Genomic DNA, 20,712 nt, shown 5'->3' with positions numbered 1-20,712 from the left:
TCTCCAAACTCTCCTTCTGAGAACTCGTTCATTCTTAGGGTATCAATGACCACTAATAAGCTAATGATTTTTCAAATCTTTATCTCTAGCTCTGGCCATATTCCAAATATTTCTTAAATTCTTCTGGCTAGCCCCATCGTGGCAGCTATCATTATCCCTTAAGCTTCACACTGTAAATCCCAAGTGGTCGATCTGTCAGTTGACCACACAAACACCCCAGGGATCCTTCTAAAATACATATTTGACCATCTCATCTCTCTGTTTAAAATCTCTTCCTGACAGAATAAAAACCGAGCTCTCTCACATGACATAAAAGGCATCCAGAATCGAGTCCCCTCCACCCTAGCTTCCAGCAGCACCAAACAGCTTATAATTCCCTACACACCGTGACGTACCCTTCTGAATACCCCGATCATCCTCTAGGGCAGCCAGGCACATAGCCATGGAAGGATTTGTGTAAGTTTCCCGTTAGACTGCTTCCTGAAGGTAAAAACATATGCTCTTTAGCTCTATGTCCCTTGTGCCAATACTGGGCGCACTGTCAGCCTTGAGAGTCATTCATTTGTTCAACAAGTATGTACTGAGCCCCTAGAATGCTGGCCCAAAAAAAAAAACCCAAACATGGTTTTGATGAATGCAAAAATGAATCCAAACTTAAGAATGACAACTAATAAGTGAACAAGTGCTGATTTTGTTCTGCCAATAAAGAGTGCCATCTAAGACAGGACACGTCCCGTCTGTGAGCTTCCTTGTTCTCATCTTTAAGACTCTTTAAAATCCCTTAAAAATAGAAGTATAAAATTAGAAGTTCCTTAACACTGATAAGGATTTTTTTAATTTAATTTTATTATGTTATGTTAATCACCATACATTACATCATTAGTTTTTGATGTAGTGTTCCATGATTCATTGTTTGTGTATAACACCCAGTGCTCCATTCAATACATGCCCTCCTTTTTTTTTTTTTAATTTTAAGTCAAATTAACTATCAGGAAAAGTACAGATTAGATGGATGTTAACAAGGCTTATCACAGTGATCGTTTCACATTGTATACAATTATCAAATCATTATTTTGTACACTTGAAACTAATACAGTGTTATATGTCAATTATACTTCAATTAAAAAGTACTGGTTAAAGATTGGAGTTCTGGAGTCCAACAGAAGTGGCTTCACATCTGCACTGCTCCACTCATTTGCTGATGGTATCAGGTGTGTCACTCTAAGTCCCGTTTATCTCACTTGAAAAAAATGGGGAAAATAATAGTATGGACTTCAAAGGACTGTACCACAGATTAAGTGAGATAATTTCTGGTAAGAGGTTGCCACACAGTGCGGCACATGGTAAGTACCTAATCCATCCTAACTACTAGTACAACTTGGGAAATCCCAAGGGCAGGGGCCTGGTCCTGAAACACTACCTGGTATGACAAGATCTGTAAGATTTTTGCCTTCAGAAGTTGCCTTGGGAGGTACATTAGCAGGAAGTACTGCAACATTATTAATTTATATCATACCTCTAACAACAAGGTTGAGATATTGGTGAAAATGTGGTGGCATGTACAGTATTCTCCCTTGAGATCCACACCAATCATATCATCATTTCCCAAGCCCTCTTACTATATTATATTTGGTGTGTGTGTGTGTTTTTCCAAATGAAACTATTTCTTAAGTAAATAATTAAGTACCTAAATACTTATCACTGTCAATATTTGGAGAACAAAATTATAAAAAATAAATGACAGTGAGACAGACCAATCCAGGGTCTATTTGGCAACATTCCTAACTCACTGTTTTACTCACTATCAGGTATAGTCAAAAAAAATTTTTTTAATCACATTTACTAGAGAAAGATAACATGAGTTAGTAAAACTTTAAGCTTTGAAGTAAGTGAACATTTGACAAATTTATCAATTACCTATTTTCCACCGGATATTGTGGTAGGTTTTGGAGAGAAAATAGGAAGCAAGACAGACTAATAATTGTTTTTGAAAAGATAAAAAATTATTACCATAACTCTAGGTGTAACCAACTTTATGTGCTGGGAAGAATGGCTTAAATTAGCCTAAAGATTATTTGAATGTAAATGACTGCTCAGTCATGCATTCTTTAATAGGCTCTTAATGAGGGTTTATTAAATTCTAGGTACTATGGCAGACCTGGGCATTCAAAGCTGAATCACAGTAGGCCCTGCCTTGAAGAAATTCATGGTCCAGGTGGGGAGAAAAATAATAAGTGAGAAATTACTGTTCAAAGTGCTGTGAGAAAAAAAAATTGAAAATGTAATTGCCAATTTAGTAATTTAGTAGAATTCTTTGTATGTTAATATATACACATTAATATATCCATATATATTCCTGATATAATGTTAATGACATATATCACAAATTATTTTTCAGTAGATTTAAAGTAAATATAAATTTTAGCTTATCTCTGTCCAAGCGAAGGTAAATTAAAATTCACTAGAATCCAAACATTTCTAATTAGTTTTATTCCAACTTGGCCTGAAGAATAAATAAAAGCATCCACAGTTTGTGGATATAAAAAACTTTACAAGAAACTAATTTGCCAGCCTAATGCAGTTGAGCTGATAAATCCTGTATTTACAAGGAAAAAAATCTGTTTTGTGACATATCAAACTAAAAAAAGGTACTACGGTCTGTAAGGGACCAGACATTTTCTTCAAAATGTTGACTCTGCTATTGCCACACTCTGGAATGTTATTGTGGAGCAAGAGTTTGCTCTTGTGACAAGAAAACATGGGGGGAAAAAAACCAGAAGTGAATTATGGTTGGATGGAATAGTCCATTAGCCAGCAGTTATAAAAATAGACACTCTCAACTACTCTAGGCCCTCTTTTTGTTGCTCTGCAGGTTTTCCAGGGCAGATTTTCAGCTTAAGAGGCCATTGTGTCTCCTATTTAGCTTGCTCTTTAAAACAACTTACCTGACTATCAATGTGTTAGGAAGAGAACTATGTTATAAGTTACCGAAAAAGCCAACAACTGCCAAAAAAGCCTTCATTCTAAAACCAAGAGATGCGCTGCTTAGACCACAGACAACAAAGACAGTTCCCTGCAATAAGAGCCAGTGAACCCGAAGTCCAAGGAGGGAGCTGCTCGAGCATCCGCAAGCCCCTGAGACGTCTCAAGGCTCAGCGTGCTCATTGCTAATGGCAGCACCTGCTGTGTGCCAATCGTGGGGTTATCTTCATGCTATAGAGCACGTGAATCACTTGTTTATTCATTTCAACAAAGGAATCAAATCATTCATTAAAAAAAAAAAGAATTAAGCCATTTATGTATTCATTCAACCAACCAATATTTACTGACCACCATCCACATCCCAACACTACTATAAGCACTGGAAATACTGCAGCGAATGGGACAGTATCCCTGCCCTCAAGGAACTTACAATCCAATGGGGAACATGAACAAGTTAAGAGGTGAGTCTATCCCATGTGAAGAAGGCCACGGAAGGGCTGAGGGTACAGGGCACAGCAAGGAGGGGCTCCTCCTCAGGACTGGAGCATCAGGGCAAGTTGCCAGAAGAGATATATAAAAAGAGACCTGACTGATGAGGAGGAGCAGGGACTGAAGGGCTGGCAGGGTTTCCCAGGTACAGAGAATAGCATGAGAAAAAGCCTCCGGGGGTCAGAGAGCACATGGTGCTGTAGAGGAACTGGATCATGGTAAGCAGGGGGAGGCTGGAGCATGAGTTTAGAGAGGCAAGCAAAGATCAAACCATGAAGGACCTCGGAAGACACCGTAAGCAGGGTGGACTTCGTTTAAAGGATGACAAAGAACCCTAGGAAGGGAAGAAACAAGTGATCAGACAGGGTTAAGAAAGATCACCAGAGCTACAAAGAGCAGACTGAATTGGAGGAAGCCAATGAGAGGGAAACCAGCTAGGAGCCTATTTAAGACATCCACATGAGAGTTGGTAGTGGTATCAGATGGAGATGGAAACATTCTAGATATTTGCAGGAGATGGCATTAACAGGACCTGATAGGCGGAGAGAGGTGAAGAAATCGGGAGTCAAGAGTAAGTCCCAGGTCTTGGCTTTGGGCACCTAGAAGGTGCTGATGCCATTTGCTGGAATTAGGTACACAGGACAGCTGTGTGCATTGGGGAAGAGAAAGTGACTGTGGAAACAAGGTGCTCATCCATGCTGAGATGTCAGGTAGGGAGCTGACAGGCAGATTTGGGAGTCACAGCATTGTGGTATTAGTTAGAGCCAAGAGGTGGCATGAAATTTCCCAGGAAGAAGAAGTAAAATAGGACTTATTATAAGGGCAAACACCAACATTTAAGAGATGGCTAGGTGAAGATCAGATGGAAATAAGATCAGAATAGCTAACAGTCACTTAATACCTATTATTTGCCAGGCACTGTGCTTGCCCATTATATGTGTAAGTCTGAAAAGTTAAAACAACCCTACCAATTTATTGAGCCACAATGTTAGGGGTCTATTTTTTTTTCCTCTTGGGATTCAGTCTCTTGAAATTCTCTTTGGTCTACACAGCTGATAAAGTCAGTGCTCCTGGGGAGAAGCTATCTGGCTCTGAGTCATTTGGGGATGGGAAAATTAGACCATCTTGGTCCAAGGTCTCAAACAGAAACCCTCTTCCCCTCCTTTGGACTTGCTTTAAATTCATCCACAGAATGATGAGGCTCAGCATGCCAAGACGAAGGTATGGCCTAGGGCACAAAGGGAAAGGAAGCTATTGATGTTAGCTTTGTTTCTGAGTATTAGAAGTAGGAACTAGGCACAATCCTCATGGCTTCACAAAATCTAGTCCAGATCAGCAAGAATAAGGTTTCACACTGGTGTATGGGGCCAAATGCAAGGGACGAATAAAGTGTTTCTTGGCCTGGTGTTGTCATCATGTGTACTTCCGATTTTCATTTGATGGAAAGCGGAATTAAGAAGGAGGCGCTATATAAGATTCAGGTGTTTGGCTAACCTGTTCACTTCCCTGTATTGACACAAGTCATACCAAGGTCACTGCGAGGACTAGATGAGATGCCATGTATCCTGGTTTGCCCCAGACAGTACTGGTTTATGCCTTTTGTCCCAGTATCCTGTGCAGTTTAGAAACTGACACACCCCAAAGTGTTCCTGTTTGGATAAATTATACGAACAACCACGTGAACAAAAGCCCAGGACTTGTAACTTTTAAACCAATGATTTTCTGCTTCTCTGCTCTTCTGAACTGTTGCTTATTTGTATGCTATCTTTGGGCCTCCTCAACGCAAAGTTTTCATTACTACTCAAAACACATGGCATGAATGTAAGGACAGCATCATTTTGGTTTATGAATAGCAAAGTATTTTTTAAAATCAGCAAAAAAGAGCTAAATATGAGTTGATCAAATGAAAATCTAGACAGGTAAAATGTATGCATTATGTCGATATTTAACATTTTAACCATGTCTTCTAAAATTTAAGATTATTTTTATGATCCTGATTCCTGTAAATTTTATTGTGACTTGGCAATAGTTGCAGACTTTATAAAGTCTAATGTCTCCTTCCCCAGTTTCTGTCCCACCACATTGTGTTCCTACAGCTCATTTTCTGCAGTCACATCAAAGATCTTCAAATGCACCACTTGCAATTTAGTTAATGTTTTCTTTAAAACCCCTGTTTGTTGGGTAATAAGGAAACTTTGATAATAAAAATAGTTAATCTCAGTGTATTTTATGAGGGGCATATTAAGGTTGGGCACTCAATGGGTAAGTGTTTAACACTCACAAGCCCGTCAAAGCTCCTGGCAAGATCCAGTCCGAAGGGAGGCACAAAAGGGAAGAATATTTGGAATAAACAAAACTGGGCTACAAAAAAGACCAAAACTATGGGAAATAAGTGAAATAAAGTTGTTCTCTAAGAAGACCTTTGAATCTCAGTGTTCTTAGGTCCCGTAATTATAGTCTGCCATCAACCAGGGCTTTGGATGTAAGCCTAAAATTTAATGAAATAGAACAGTTTATGTTCCTTTTTTCTTTCTTATAATGCCTCTATGTCCAAGAACTAATGGTTTACAGCCAGGGTATTCTGTTAAGGAAACCAAGAATTTTGTTCCCCGCACTCTAAGTTCTTCCATATGATGCCTCCAACTATAACCATCTATTGGGTAAATACAGGGTATTACTTAGGAATTTTGATTCCATTTTAATCCATATATTTCTAATATGGCCCTACCGACCTTGATCAAGGAATGGTGCACACCACAACTAGGTCATGTGACTTTTTGCCTAGAAAGGCTCAGAGCCACATCCCCTGAAAGCAAGTGACTCCTGGTGACTTCCAGAGAAGACTGCGGCCATTTGCAGGTGTGCTAGAAGGATCGTCATTTCTAAACTCATGCTTCCTAGGGGCGCCTGGGTGACTCTGTCATTAAGCATCTGTCTTCAGCTCAGGTCATGATCCCAGGGTCCTGGGATCGAGTCCCGCATCGGGCTCCCTGCTCCGCAGGAAGCCTGCTTCTCCCTCTCCCACTCCCCCTGCTTGTGTTCCCTCTCTCGCTGTGTCTCTCTCTGTCAGATAAATAAAATCTTTAAAAAAATAAAATAAAATAAACAAATAAACTCATGCTTCCTAGAGAAGTATATCATGTTATGCCAAGGCCTCTCCTAGTACTGGGAATGCTTCAGAACCAGACAGTGCGTGGATGAGAAGGTGTGGAGAGACGATCTTTAGAATCACAAATAATCCTGGCGCCCTGTAAGGTGCCTGGGTCTCTCACAGCTTGTGTCTCACTGATGTACTCTGGAAGGGAAGAAGGCTAACACAGTGCTACTCTCTGGGGCCTGAGAGTTGGAGACTCACCACGGAGGAAGAGGGAGGCCTAGTCCAAAGTACTGGGGGCTCCAGGTATGTTAGTGTTCTCTAAAGTTATACACATACATACAGGCATAAAGGTAGCGTGTAAAACTATCTCAGCTATGACAACCACTCCTGTGTGCATATGAGCTACCTCTTTCAAAATTATTTCAGTAGGCATCCTTACCTCATCGGCAACTTTCCATATTTCTTGATCATTCCACTGTCCATAGGGATCCAAGTTTTTTCTAAATGTTCCAGAGAATATAAATACTTTCTAGAGCAATAAAGAAAAGAAAGAGGAAAGTATGAATAACCTAAACATCTTTGCATGTTTCCATTATTTTACTGCAAAACACTTGAAGCAGAAAAAATACTTTAAAATAATAACAAATGTCCATGTACTTACCATCTAGTTTTCTTAAATTTTATTTTATTTTATTTTTAATGATTTATTTATTTACTTGAAAGAGAGAGAGCAGGGAGGAGGGGCAGAGGGAGAGGGAAAGTCTTAAGCAGACTCCATGCTGAGCACAGAGCCCAACGTGGGGCTCAATCTCAGGACCCTGAGACCATGACCTGAGCCAAAACCAAGAGTCAGATGCTTAACCGACTGTGCCACCTAGGTACCCCTGGTTTTCTTAAATTTTAAAATTTTATCATAGTTGCTTTGTGTCTTCTTTAAAGAAATAAACATTGCAGCTACATTAGAAGCCCCTAGTGAACACTTATCTCATCCCAATGTCCTTAGGATAAGGAAACAGATCATTGTAAGTTGTGGGAAATTAAAATTTTGTTTTATACCTAGCACTTTTCCTTATTAAGAGCAAATATAATAGAAAATTGAACAGTTGAAAAATTATGTTTATGAGTTATAATTAACTCGTTAGAACAAATTCCTATTTTGTTCACATAGTTTCCTTGGATTTCTTTGTTAAGTCTAGCTTCCTAAAGGATTTTGAGATTGTTTGAATGTATAGACATTTTATTTAAACACACATGTTCGTCTGGTCTATAAACCAAGGCACGCCTCAACTTGTACAACCAGGAGAAAGGCACAACTTAGAAATCAGTGAAAAAGTGGAAATCAAATATTTGTCTAAGTGAATGCATGTACCAAGAGATGGATTCTGCTGAGCTGACAAGATGACCATCTAATACCCTGCAAGGAGAAATGCACAACTATCACCCTGAGACACTTTCCTTGCTGTAGGACCGTCTACTCAGGTCTGCCCATGGGGCTAAAAAAGTGTTTTAAAAGAAAATCACTGTCTCAGAAGTGCTGATGTCACAATACTAATATTTAGTCCTCTCTCTGTGCATATGGGTGAACTGAAAAATACTTTTTTTTTTTTTTTTTTTTTTTAAAGATTTTATTTATTTATTCATGAGAGACAGAGGGGGAGAGAGAGAGAGAGAGAGAGAGAGAAGCAGGCTCCCAAGGAGCAGGGAGCCCGATGCGGGACTCGATCCCAGGACCCTGGGATCATGACCTGAGCCGAAGGCAGACGCTTAACCATCTGAGCCACCCAGGTGCCCTGAAAAATACTTTTGATGTTAACACTCAGAATAATATTTTCTTTGCCTTTTTCCTCTTGCCTTTGATTAATATCCAGTAAAGAGAATTGAGAACTACACTTTTTGACGTCTTAGTTTTCACAAATTGCCTTACACTGAGGGAGAAAGCTCAGTGTCCATCTGATCCATAACAAACCGCACAAGACAGGTGGGTATCTGTGCCTCTTGGGCAGAACACGAGTATCCTCACCATGGCAGTCAAGTTCAAAGAGGGTCACATTAAAGACCTCATTCCCCAGGGCACAGTTTATGGCTTAAAGAACAACGTTGTACCAAATATCTCAGGAACCATCTGGAGAGGGCAACAAGACTTATGCTGGTAGGTCTTAACCTGCATCAAAATCCTCTTCCTGGGGTGCCTGGGTTCAGTTGGTTAAGTGTCTGACTCTTGATTTCGGCTCAGGTCATGATCTCAGGTCATGAGATTGAGCCCGGCCTTGGCCTTGGCTCCGCACTGAGCATGGAGCCTTCTTAAGATTCTCTCTCTCCCTCTCCCTCTGCCCCACCCCCCACCTTGTGCTCCCGCGCTTCCTCTCTCTTAAAAAAAATCATCTTCCTTAGGGGCACTTGCATTGCTTTATAATATAAGGGATGAATATATGACTCATGAGACGATGGATTATTTGTGCATCTTCCTCCAAGCTTCCCAGGAAATGAAAGTAATGTCCAAATAAGCTAAAGAGAGCAGACAGACAAAGAGCACTATCGGGGAATTCTGATAAACGAAGAATCAAGTACAAAGTGGCCCTGAAACCTCGAGTCAGTTCATTATTTAAGCAACTGGGTTTATTTAGTACCTAAAGCTCAAAGGCTTACCAAGGGAATTTTGCTCTTTACTGTTTTTTACATTTTTTTAAAAAGTATTGTGATTCTTTATATAAAACGTTTCTTGCATTACTGAGAAAGACAGGAAATAACCACTGTGAGGGTTTACCAAATATCAGACCATGCATGACACGCTTTGGAGAAATTATCTCCACTGGGAACCAAGCAGATGGAACACAGAACTTCGTTTTATGACAGATTTGCCATATGCCAGGTAAGTCTCTTGACATGCATTATCTCTTTTCATCTTCCCATCAGCCTAACGAAATAAATCCTATCACAGCCCACGAAGAAATCGCAGCTGGGAGAACTTCAGTGACTTTTCCAATGTCACTTAGCTAGTAGATTGTAGAGTTAGAATGCAAACCCAAGGGTGTTTGTTTCCAAATGTGTGCTCTTTACCACCCCAGCAAAATGTCTCAAGTCCTAGGCAAACCAGTATTTATTCCTGATCTGGGGCTCAGGAATGATTAAAGGTTGGGCAGAAGCAGCCCAATGGGTCTATAAAGAGCCCATCAGTGCTTAGTGGCATAGCCTTTGTGTCAGCATCACTAGCCATTCCCCGGAGACAGGCTCAGTTCCTGCACCATTAAGGGAGAGGCTTGCTTCCTCTTCCTAGGCAGAACCCGAGTTGAAGGGTTTGTATACAGGTCACAGTGTCTTTGTAACCTTCAAGGATATTTACACATCCAGTGGAACAGAACAATAGGAAATTTTAATTTGGTCAAATGGAATAATGTCATTATTCTGGAAGACCATGGGTGGAGGCCAAAGGTATCATGACAACAAAGCAGCCACAGAAGTGATTAAAGGTAATGTGGCTTGCAAAGATGCTATTAACAACGCAGCTCTACGAACAGGAACCCACGCTCTTTGAGCCTCAGTGTTCTCACTGTCGAATGGGGAAATGCCACCTTTTCTCAAACCTACTCTACCTATACGCTTTTCCATTTTGAAAAGTGTATGGCAACTTCATTTCCTCAATCCAGAAATTTTAGTCATCCATGACTTCTTTCTCCCTGATCCTCCCAAATGGAATCAATCATCAGTCCTATGGATTTTCCCCTCAAATATATCTCAAATCCAGTTATTTCTCCATCCCTACTGTCACTATATAGTTCAAAACACCAATATCGCTCTCTGGAACACTGCAAGAACCTTTTAATCAATTTCTTTCTTCTCACTCTTGCCTCCCTTCTATTTTTATTTAGCAACCAAAGCAATTGTTACAAATCTCAGTTGGATTATCATTAGCCTTTTGAAAAACCTTTGGCTTTCCATTACACTCAAGGCAAAATATAAAATCCGTAAGATGGCCTGCAGACCCTACATGATTTGGCACCCCCTACTTCGTCTGGCTCATTTTAGTGCTCTGCTCTATCACCTCCCTTTTTCACCCCAGCCACATGGTTTTATTTCACTTCCTCAGTTTCTTTATACATTCTTTCATCCTGCTTAAGAATCTCAGCCTGTCCATTCTTCCCATGGCCAATCTTTAAAGGAATAATACTAACTACCCATTAAAGCTTTGATCTTTTTATGTCATTGTTGAGAAATGGTATGCCCAAATTATCTCATAATAGCTTAATAATTCATATATAATACTTATCAAGTGTTTGGCAATGTTATATGTTCATTTTATTTAAAATAGATATAAATTCAAAATTGTGAAGGAAGAAAGCTGTGGAAATTCGATATCTAATAGGCTTAGATATAGTGGATTTGAGACCACCCAGAAATTCTGTAGGTCTTTCGTTTACAGTTGATTGTCTAGCATTAAAGTAATGCTTTCATTTTAATTCTAAAAAATTAACTGAATGGACCGGTCCAGTTAGAATGATTTCATACAATTAACTACACATTTCATTCCTGTCTTATAAATAGCATCTCTTCCTTTTAGAGGTGCCAGCCAATGTCTTAGTTCTGTTTTCTAAACTGTTTGAAGTTTCCACAAAGGCACCTCTAAAGCCAAGAGGTCCTTGCAGGTCACCTATGTCCTTTTCCCAGGTTTACAAATGAAATAGCCAAGGCCCCAAGAAGTTATGTGGCTTGGCCAAGGTGACACAGTCAGATGGATTATACAGCAAAAAATACAGCTGAAACTAAAAATCACAATGATCCTCTCTTTTAAGAAACTATTCATCAATAGGAAAATGAGGATGTGTAAATATTTGATATTTATTTAATGTCATGGATTATGCATAAAGAGCAATTCTTAGGACTCCAGGAAGAATAAAAAGAGCACCATTGTTCACCAGCTGACTAATCTCTTTCTTGAAGCTGATTCCTCAACTCCTCAACTCAGGGGAGACCGCGGAGCCTACATGGGGTGCTCAGAGCGGCTCACATCCCACTGAAGTGGGCAGTATGCTTTAGCCTTGGATGTCAAATGAAACAAAAAAGCAATTTGGCTTCCATGGTGATTGAATATAGCATAAATTAAATAAGCGGGAATATAGTATAGCGTAAAAAAAGCACTGGGGCATAAGCATAAAAAAAAATAAACTGTTTTGTTTTGGCCAGAAGGGAAATATAGATACACATATATCATGTAAAGTTCTATTAAAATGGGGTCCCAATGCTTATAAGCAGCAGAGTGGCTGTGATTTTACCTTCTGGCAATGTCTGCAAAATTTTATTATAAGTTGAATCGATACAATAAAAATCTATTCAATTCAAACAAATCAAGATTCTAAGGTTACATTATAGAATGTCTAAAAATAAGTGTCATTTGGCTTTTAAGAATATCTTATTAACGAGAACAAGGTGAACAAAGTATTAGTCAAAAATGTTTAAGATTTAGAATAGAGAATAATTTTATAATGTTAATGAACATATTATTTATTTATATGTAAATGACTGCATGTAAGACGTTCAAATATTTGGTTCCTGCAAAGTCATTTAATGTTTCACAACCTTTCATACTACAACTTTCCAGTATACACTTTGTAGCGATAGCATTTTAAAAAAATGATTTCCAGATCTGACAAAACTGTTAAATTTTCAAATTTTTCAGCTCAGAAATAGTAAAGTTGTGGGCGCCTGGGTGGCTCAGTTGGTTAAGCGACTGCTTTCGGCTCAGGTCATGATCCTGGAGTCCCGGGATCGAGTCCCGCATCGGGCTCCCTGCTCAGCAGGGAGTCTGCTTCTCCCTCTGACCTTCCCCCCTCTCATGTGCTCTCTCTCTCTCTCTCATTCTCTCTCTCAAATAAATAATATCTTAAAAAAAAATAGTAAAGTTGTGTCATACTAATATCCATACTAGTTCTTTTTCTCTTCTCCCTTTTTTTTCCCTAAGCAAACTCTACCCCCAAAATGGGGTGCAAATTCACCACTCTGAGAACAAGAACCCCACACACTACCCCCTGAGCCAACCAGGCACCCCTTCTCTTTTCCCTTGAATCTGGCACCCCGCCCCCACTGTGGTCTTCACTATAGTCCAGGATCTTACCACACCACAGCTGGACAGTTTCTTTTTTTTTTTTTTTTTTAAGATTTTATTTATTTATTCATGAGAGAGAGAGAGAGAGAGGCAGAGGGAAAAGCAAGCTCCCAAGGAGCAGGGAGCCCGATGTGGGACTCGATCGCAGGACTCTGGGATCATGACCTGAGCCAAAGGCAGACGCTTAACCATCTGAGCCACCCAGGCGCCCCGCTGGACAGTTTCTGAGCCCACTGCTTGGCTCTCGCCCGCTCCGTCCCAGAAGTCCCTCCCCCACACGCTGCTGCCGGCAGCAGGCCCTTCCGCCGTCCCTTCACCCGCACTTCCTGGCTCAGAAAGAGTCAACTCCTTCCTCACTGGGCCGTCTCAGTACTTACCAAGTCTTTCCCTCTTTACTCTAATACTCCCTATCACGTGGCCTCCCCTGCCCTTTGCGCCCCAACTCTTTCTAACCCTCTTCTCTGCACTTCATAATATCCCTGTCTGGGATCCTGGAATATCCTTTCCACCACACCCTGCCCCCAACCTTTCAGAAACCTACAAGCGGTATGGCCCATTAAGACCCACCTTAACTACCGCCTTCCCTGTGAAACTGCCCGTACTCATTTGTTGCTAGCAGTGGGAGGAGGAAAGAAGGAAGGATACAGCGACCGGTGATCCACTGGAAGCAGCAACAACAAGCTCTTCCGCCGGTCCTCACCCTCCTACGAAGTGCCCACAGCGCCCCGTGAACAGGCTCGCACCTTGACTCATTAACTATATCTAATTAACTGTCTTTGGTTTATCATTTAGTCTCTTCTTTTGGTCTCTGACTTCAATTTTGAACTTCTCATTGGAAGCTCATATGTGGGATTGGGACCTCAATACCTTTCACATAACTACAGAACCTATAGCATAGAGAATTATAGTACGCTATAATTTTAAGCATATAGGAGTTTCACAACTAATTATTTAATTGCTATTTATTAGTACACTGAATGAGAACTGCTGCACTCCCAATTCCATTGCTTGAATCTAGAGATACGTGTTTTGGCCCTGTCTGAGACCCTTCACAGCAAAAGATGTTCCAGCTCTGTGGTGGACAGTCATATGTGGGCGTGGATTATTTTCAGGTCATAAGGACTCATTGCAAGTAAGACCATTTACTTGAAACAGCTTGCGGCCTTTTAAAGTCGTAATTGAAGTTTTACAAACACATTTAAAAACTGTTTCTCTGTCTTTCAAGAATAAAGTGCTCAACAAAGTTCAAAGCTAATAAACAATGCAAGTCTTGATGTTCGAATTGCCTAAGGCAATGGGGCTCTGACTGGAGGCCACACTACCTTCTCTCCATGCCCTCAGACAGAGCTCACAGGTAAAGCAGGACAAATTAAAGAAGTCTCCACCTTGAAATGTACACAGTACCCTTTTTTCTAGGCCGGTGCATTCTCCAAGATTGCTTTCTAGCTACAGGAGAGAATGCACGTGCGCGCGCACACACACACACACGCACACACACACAGCAAGAATTTGCTGAAACTAATGACATCTTGTGACTCCACAGCAGATGTCTCAGGACCACTATGAGGGAGAGAAAAAGGTTTTCTTCAAAGTTTGTTCCTGTTTCATGTGTCTCAAAATAAGTGACTAATTGACCCGGAGATATCTGATGATTCCATGTCAGAGATGCCCTTGCAAGGTCAGAAAGATGGAAGGAAGAAAGATGGAAAAGCAAACAAAAAACAGTTCTTCTTGGATTTTTTACCCTTTCTTCTTTTTTTTTTTTTTAAGATCAAACTCCAGGCAAAGAAGAAAAATTACTTAATTTAAACTTCTAAAGGAAAGTTAGGAAAATAAAAGCGTCTCCTAGTTAGGATATTAAAAGGGCATGAGGAGCTTGCCCTCTCTCTTTCTTGGTCATTCACTTAATGTTCTCAAGATGTCACTGTAGAAAAAGTAGTACATTCTGTCTACAGATATCCCTGTGATACTAGGAGACAATCCCAGAAACAGGGTCCTAAAAATGTAGAATGAGATGCATCTATATTAGCATGATCATGTATTTTTGAAGGCATATCTCAAAGTATTTCTTGTTTAGTTGATATAATTTTATAAAGCTTGAAGCCACAGAAGAGGGAAAATGAAATAAAGGCAAGTTTGGAAGATTTACTTCAGCAAAAAGAGAAGATAAAGAATTTTCATAACTGGTTCATTCAGTTTTCCTCCAGGTCTTGCATATTTCACTTCCTTAAATAGAACACATAATTTTTCATAAATAACATGGCAGATAAACTAAAGGATCCCCAGTGAAATTGAAATTATTTTTTAGAGCTGTACTCATGCTAATGCTTAGATTTGTATGAATAAGGACAAAAAAAACAAACAAACAAACACCAAAATCTTCACCACCGCAGTTAAAAATGGGACCGGGAGACTTAGAGTCAAACGAACAGCAACGCGTCTTAGACAACCGGACAACCAGATTCTATTCCGTGTTCTTCAACATTGTTATCTTGCCTCAGGCTGTCACCTTGGGATACTCATATTCCCAGTGTTTCTTTACCTTTAGACCATCTGACAATCTTTTCTTTCTTTCTGAAAAACAATACTGTTTTTCAAAAGTTCGACCAGGATTAAGCTTCTGGCAATATGGCAAAGTCTAGACAAAAAAATTAAAAGCATCAATCCAGCAGCTACAATATTTAGTGCCTCATTAGGTGAAAAAAAGCAAATGTTCCACACTAAGGTAATCTATCAAGAAATACAAGCTTTTTTCTCAGGCTAGATTTATAGTCCATCTATCTGGAGATGCTCCTGGCATTTTAATTTTGTGTTAAATGTGGAGAATTGTTTAGAATGTGCTGGTGGAATGGATTCAGCCCATTAGTACAAAGGAAGCAATGTGGTAACTAAAGCAGTGAATATGCCCACAGAGAAGAAAGCAAATGCCAGTAGAAGTGCAACACGTGCCTTTCAGATTTGGCTCTAGTAACGACATTCCTTGGTTTCCACTGAGGTCATTTTAAACTGGAACTGCTATTTCTCTCATATATAAGAAATCCTCTTCTACAATGACACGCAGAGAATGCTACTGAGCCAGGGAAGCTAGAGATCCTTTGTGACCCAAATCAGAGAGTGACTTTAAAAAAAAAGCTACAGATTAATCTGACATGGTTCATTTTATCCAAAGAACAAAAAACAATCATTAGACTTTCTATTTTCAATTCCACTACTTGGTGCTTCCAAGTGTTTCTTATTTCAGCAGCATCATTTACATCTTGCAAAGCATTTCTCAACCTGCTGGGATTGCTAACTTGGAGCTCAGACCACTGAAGGAGGGGAGAAAACACTGATTAAAAACAAAAGTCCCATGCTCCCATGTGGACTGTGTCCTCTGGGAAAGGCTGTCAAAACTATTAATAGTTCAATCACTGTATGGCAGAGAGTTCCAAATTTTTATAGGTAGTTTTCTTTTTTCCTATGAAAACACTGCATTGCAGAAAAAAAATAGCAATAAATAACAAATACATTTTCCAGGGAAATGTGATTTTCTTAAGTGTCAAATAATGGTAAAAATATATAGTCACTTTTTTTTTTTTTTTTTTTTTTACTAAGTCTTTCTGACTTACCTGTGGGATCACTCCAAAGGCTTTCCTCCACTCTTGCAAAGTTATTGAATCCCAAGACACACCATCTATTTGGATTTCTCCCTCAGTGTTCAGCAGTCTCAAAAAAGCTGATAACAAAGTACTCTTCCCTGATCCAGTTCTTCCCAAGAGGCCCACCTAGAAAACAAGAACAACAGAATTATTCCTGTGACATACAGACACCATACGAGAAATGTAATCTAGTATTATACTTCACTAAAAAACATTGGAACTGGGTTTGTTTCTGTTTTTTTCTTAATATTACCAGGTAAGATTTCAACTTATTCATTCAGACCTTTCTATAATACTCCCAATTCTGACCAATAGTAATCTGGGGCAGAGCAACCCTGGAAAAGAATACAGAAACTGGCCATAAGGAACTGGACTCTTAATTCTGGACCCTTCATTTATCACTGACCTTTACTAATGGCATATAGGCTAAAAATACCCATTTTGCATCAAGGAAAACAAAGATACAGTGTGTTAATGCATACCATTTCTAAGGATAGCCTTAAGCCAAAAGCAGGGTCCTATATAGCTTGACCTAGTTCCTAACATGAATATGAGTTTGAAAATTAATGGATCTGAAACAGTTCTAATGTTCAGATACTGTCCATAATATATTAAGCACCAGTTTAGGCCTGACAATAAACAAGAAAATGTTAGGGTGAGCTCTGTGTTCCCAGAGAAGGCAGGCCAAGCCTTGCCACTCAATGGATTAGCACTTGGACAGTTGTCAAATCAAATTCTTACATCTACCCTGCCTGGCAGGAAGAGAACTTGGAGAAGCAAAAAGGATATTAAGGAAAAGAAAAAAAAAAAAAAAAAAACGATTCTTGTTACCAAAAGACTATTAAGAGCACAGAATGACAATGCCATGTGATGGAAGGGGAGCGCAGGTGCTACAGGATAGGGGCCCCACCTCTGTGTTCCATGTTGGCTTACATCCAGCACTTGGATGAAGATGCTTTGAGTGGGCAGAACATTCCTGCAGTCATTAACTGAACACGGAAATATGGCCCAATATTGAGTAGCACTGGATAAATGTTTACTTCCTTCCCCTTAGATGACTCCTGTTTTTCTTTTGTCATTTAGCTTTTTTCTTTTTTACAAGAGAGCTGAGCCAGTGGTTTTTTAGAGGAATGCTTTTTACACTCTCTGCGGCAAAGAACAGTTTTGTTTTGCTTTATGTTTTTTTTAGTTTCTGATCCACTGCATACCAGTACTTTAAAATGAAAGATAATAAAAATGAATTTCTACATGCGTACTCTCAATTTTTACACTTATCAGAGACCACTAACAGCTTATAAACCAGAACAAGTTCATGGACCACAATGAATGCTTTAGAGCTTCTGACAACCCATGATAATAATAACTTATTGAATATTTATTAGGAATCTGGTAATAAACTAGGCCTTTGGGATAAGCTGGTAAACAATAATGATACCATGTCTTTTGTTTGTAAGAGCTCTGTAACGAGACTTTCATGAATGCTTGTTCTCTGAAACAACTGAGAAAATCAGATAAGCCAAAAGTTATACACAACACCCTTCTGACTTTCTTCACACTACTAATCAGAAGCATTAATTATTGTATTTATTTTTTCTTGATTATTACTTGTGTTAACCCCAAGAATTTAAGTTCAACAAGGACAGGGTGGTCTACATTGTTTTCCACCGAATTCTCAGCACCTGGCATTATGGTGGGTGCACATAAAGTACTCAATAATTGGGTGTTCGGATTGACTGAGGGTCAGGCAGATGGAAGGATGAATGAATGGATAAATGGACATATGGATTAGATAGATGGATGGATGGGTGGGTGCGTGGGTGGATGAATGGATAGAAAGAGGGAAGGAAGAAAGAGAGGAAAAGGGAGAGGGAGGGAGAGAGAGAAGGCAGATGAATGAACAAACTTATTTAGTTGATCTAACAAACAAATGAATTTAGTTAATTTTGGTCAAATACCAAATCCAGTTTTATTTAAAAATCTTGTGAAATTTAATATGCACACCTCCATTTCTGAATCAGCCCCTGCTGTACAAATATGTTCATCATATACCATGATTTTTCAACCACAACAATAAAGCTTTTATAAGCAATCTGAATATGCCTTGTGTAGGTGAGGTATGGGTGGAGGAAAGTTCAATAAGAGGAAGTGATTTGCTTTAAAGTCATATCACAAATTTAATCAGACAACAAAAAGAAATAAAAGGTGTCCAGATTGGTAAGGAAGCAGTAAAACTTTCACTATTTGCAGATGACATAATACTCTATATAGAAAACCTGAAAGACTATTTGCTAAATTGCTAGAACTGATACATGAATTCAGTTCAGCTACAGGATACAAAAACCAATGTACAGAAATCTGTTGCATTTCTATACACCAAGAATGAAATAGCAGAAAGAGAAATTAAGGAATCAATCCCATTTACAACTGCACCAAAAATAATAAGATACCTAGGAATAAACCTAACCAAAGAAGTGAAAGACCTCTACTCTGAAAACTATAAAACACTGATGAAAGAAATGGAAGATGACACAAAGAAATCGAAAGAAATCCCATGCTCATGGGTTGGAAGAACAAACATTGTTAAAATGTCTATATTACCCAGAGCAATCTACACTTTTAATGCAATCCCTATCAAAATACCAACAACACTTTTCACAGAGCTATAACAAACAATCCTAAAATTTGTATGATACCACAAAAAAACCCTGAATAGCCAAAGCAACCTTGAAAAAGAAAAGCAAAGCGGGAAGCATCACAATTCCTGACTTTAAGTTATATTATAAAGCTGTAGTCGTCAAAATGGTATGGTACTGGCACAAAAATAGACACATAGATCAATGGAATAGAATAAAAAACAGAGAAATGAACCCACAGCTATGGGGTCAGTTAATCTTTGACAAAGCAGGAAAGAATATCCAATGACAAAAAAAAAGTCTCTTCAACAAATGGTGCTGAGAAAACTGGACAGCAACATGCAAAAGAAAGAAACTGAACCACTTTCTTATACCATACACACAAAAAAAAATTCAAAATGGATTAAAAACCTAAATGTGAGACCTGAAACCATTAAATCCTAGAAGAGAACACAGACAGTAAACTCTTTGACATCAGCTGTAACAACTTCTTTCTAGATATGTCTTCTGAGGCAAGGGAAGCATCAAAATAAAAAGCTTTCGCACAGTGAAGGAAATAATCAATAAAACTAAAAGGCAACCTACAGAATGGGAGAAGATACTTGTAAAGGACGTATCTGATAAAGGATTAGTATTCAAAATCTATAAAGAACTTATAAAACTCAACCCCCCCACCCAAAAAATAATCCAATTTAAATATAGGCAGAAGACAAGAATAGACATTTCTCCAAAGACATCCAGATGGTCAACAGACACTTGAAAAGATGCTCAACATTACCAGTCATCAGTGAAATACAAATCAAAACTACAATGAGATGTCACTTCACACCTGTCAGAATGGTTAAAATCAAAACAAAAGAAATAACAGGATTGGCAAGGATGTGAAGAAAAAGGAACCTTCCTGCACTATTGGTGGGAATGTAAACTGGTGCAGCCACCGGGGAAAAAATATGGAAGTTCCTCAAAAAGTTAAAAATAGAGCTAGCCTACGATCCAGCAATTGCACTAATAGGTATATACCCAAAGAATACAAAAATACTAATTCAAGGACATACAGGCACCCTGATGTTATAGCAGCATTATCTACAATAGTCAAATTATGGAAATAGTCTAAGTGTCCATCGACTGATGAATGGATAAAGATGTGGTATACACACACACACACACACACACACACACACACACACACACACAATGGACTACTACTCAGCCATAAAAAAAGAATGAAATCTTGCTATTTTCATCAACATGGTTGGAGCTAGAGTATTTAATTCTTTTTTTTTTTTTTCAGAGAGAGAGAAAGAGAGAGCATGAGCAGGGGAGGAGCAGAGGGAAAAGGTGAGAGAGAGAATCTTAAGCAGGCTCCACCCTCAATATGGAGCCCGACACAGGGCTTAATCTCACAACTCTCAGATCATGACCTGAGCCACAATCAAGAGTCAAACCCTTAACTGACTGAGTCCCCCAGGTGCCCCTGGAGCTATAGAGTATTATGCTAAGTGAACTAAGTCAGTCAGAGAAAAGCAAATACATGATTTCACTCATATGTGGAATTTAAGAAACAAAACAAATGAGCAAAGGAGGAAAAAAAGAGAGAGGGGCAAATCAAGAAAAAGACTCTCTTTTTTTTTTTAAGATTTTATTTATTTATTTGACAGAGAGAGAGACAGCAAGAGAGGGAACACAAGCAGGGGGAGTGGGAAAGGGAGAAGCAGGCTTCCCGCCGAGCAGGGAGCCCGATGCGGGGCTTGATCCCAGGACCCTGGGATCATGACC

General features: G+C 39.3%; 1 protein-coding gene across 2 annotated transcripts in view; it reads right to left on the bottom strand.

Moving 5' to 3' along the window:
- The window catches only part of CFTR (CF transmembrane conductance regulator), a 165,030-nt gene that overhangs the window by 5,348 nt on the left and 138,970 nt on the right, over positions 1–20,712 (bottom strand). For both annotated transcript variants that reach the window (XM_027574650.2, XM_027574651.2), the window contains exons 23-24: positions 16,274–16,429; positions 7,008–7,097 (exon numbers count right to left, since the gene is read on the bottom strand). In XM_027574650.2, the coding sequence (XP_027430451.2) occupies positions 7,008–7,097; positions 16,274–16,429 (246 nt within the window). The remainder of the gene's footprint in view (positions 1–7,007; positions 7,098–16,273; positions 16,430–20,712) is intronic.

This window comes from Zalophus californianus, chromosome 12 (genome assembly GCF_009762305.2).
Source record: "Zalophus californianus isolate mZalCal1 chromosome 12, mZalCal1.pri.v2, whole genome shotgun sequence".
In the NCBI taxonomy this organism is placed as follows: domain Eukaryota; kingdom Metazoa; phylum Chordata; class Mammalia; order Carnivora; family Otariidae; genus Zalophus; species Zalophus californianus.
This window is presented reverse-complemented; position numbering and strand designations above follow the sequence as displayed.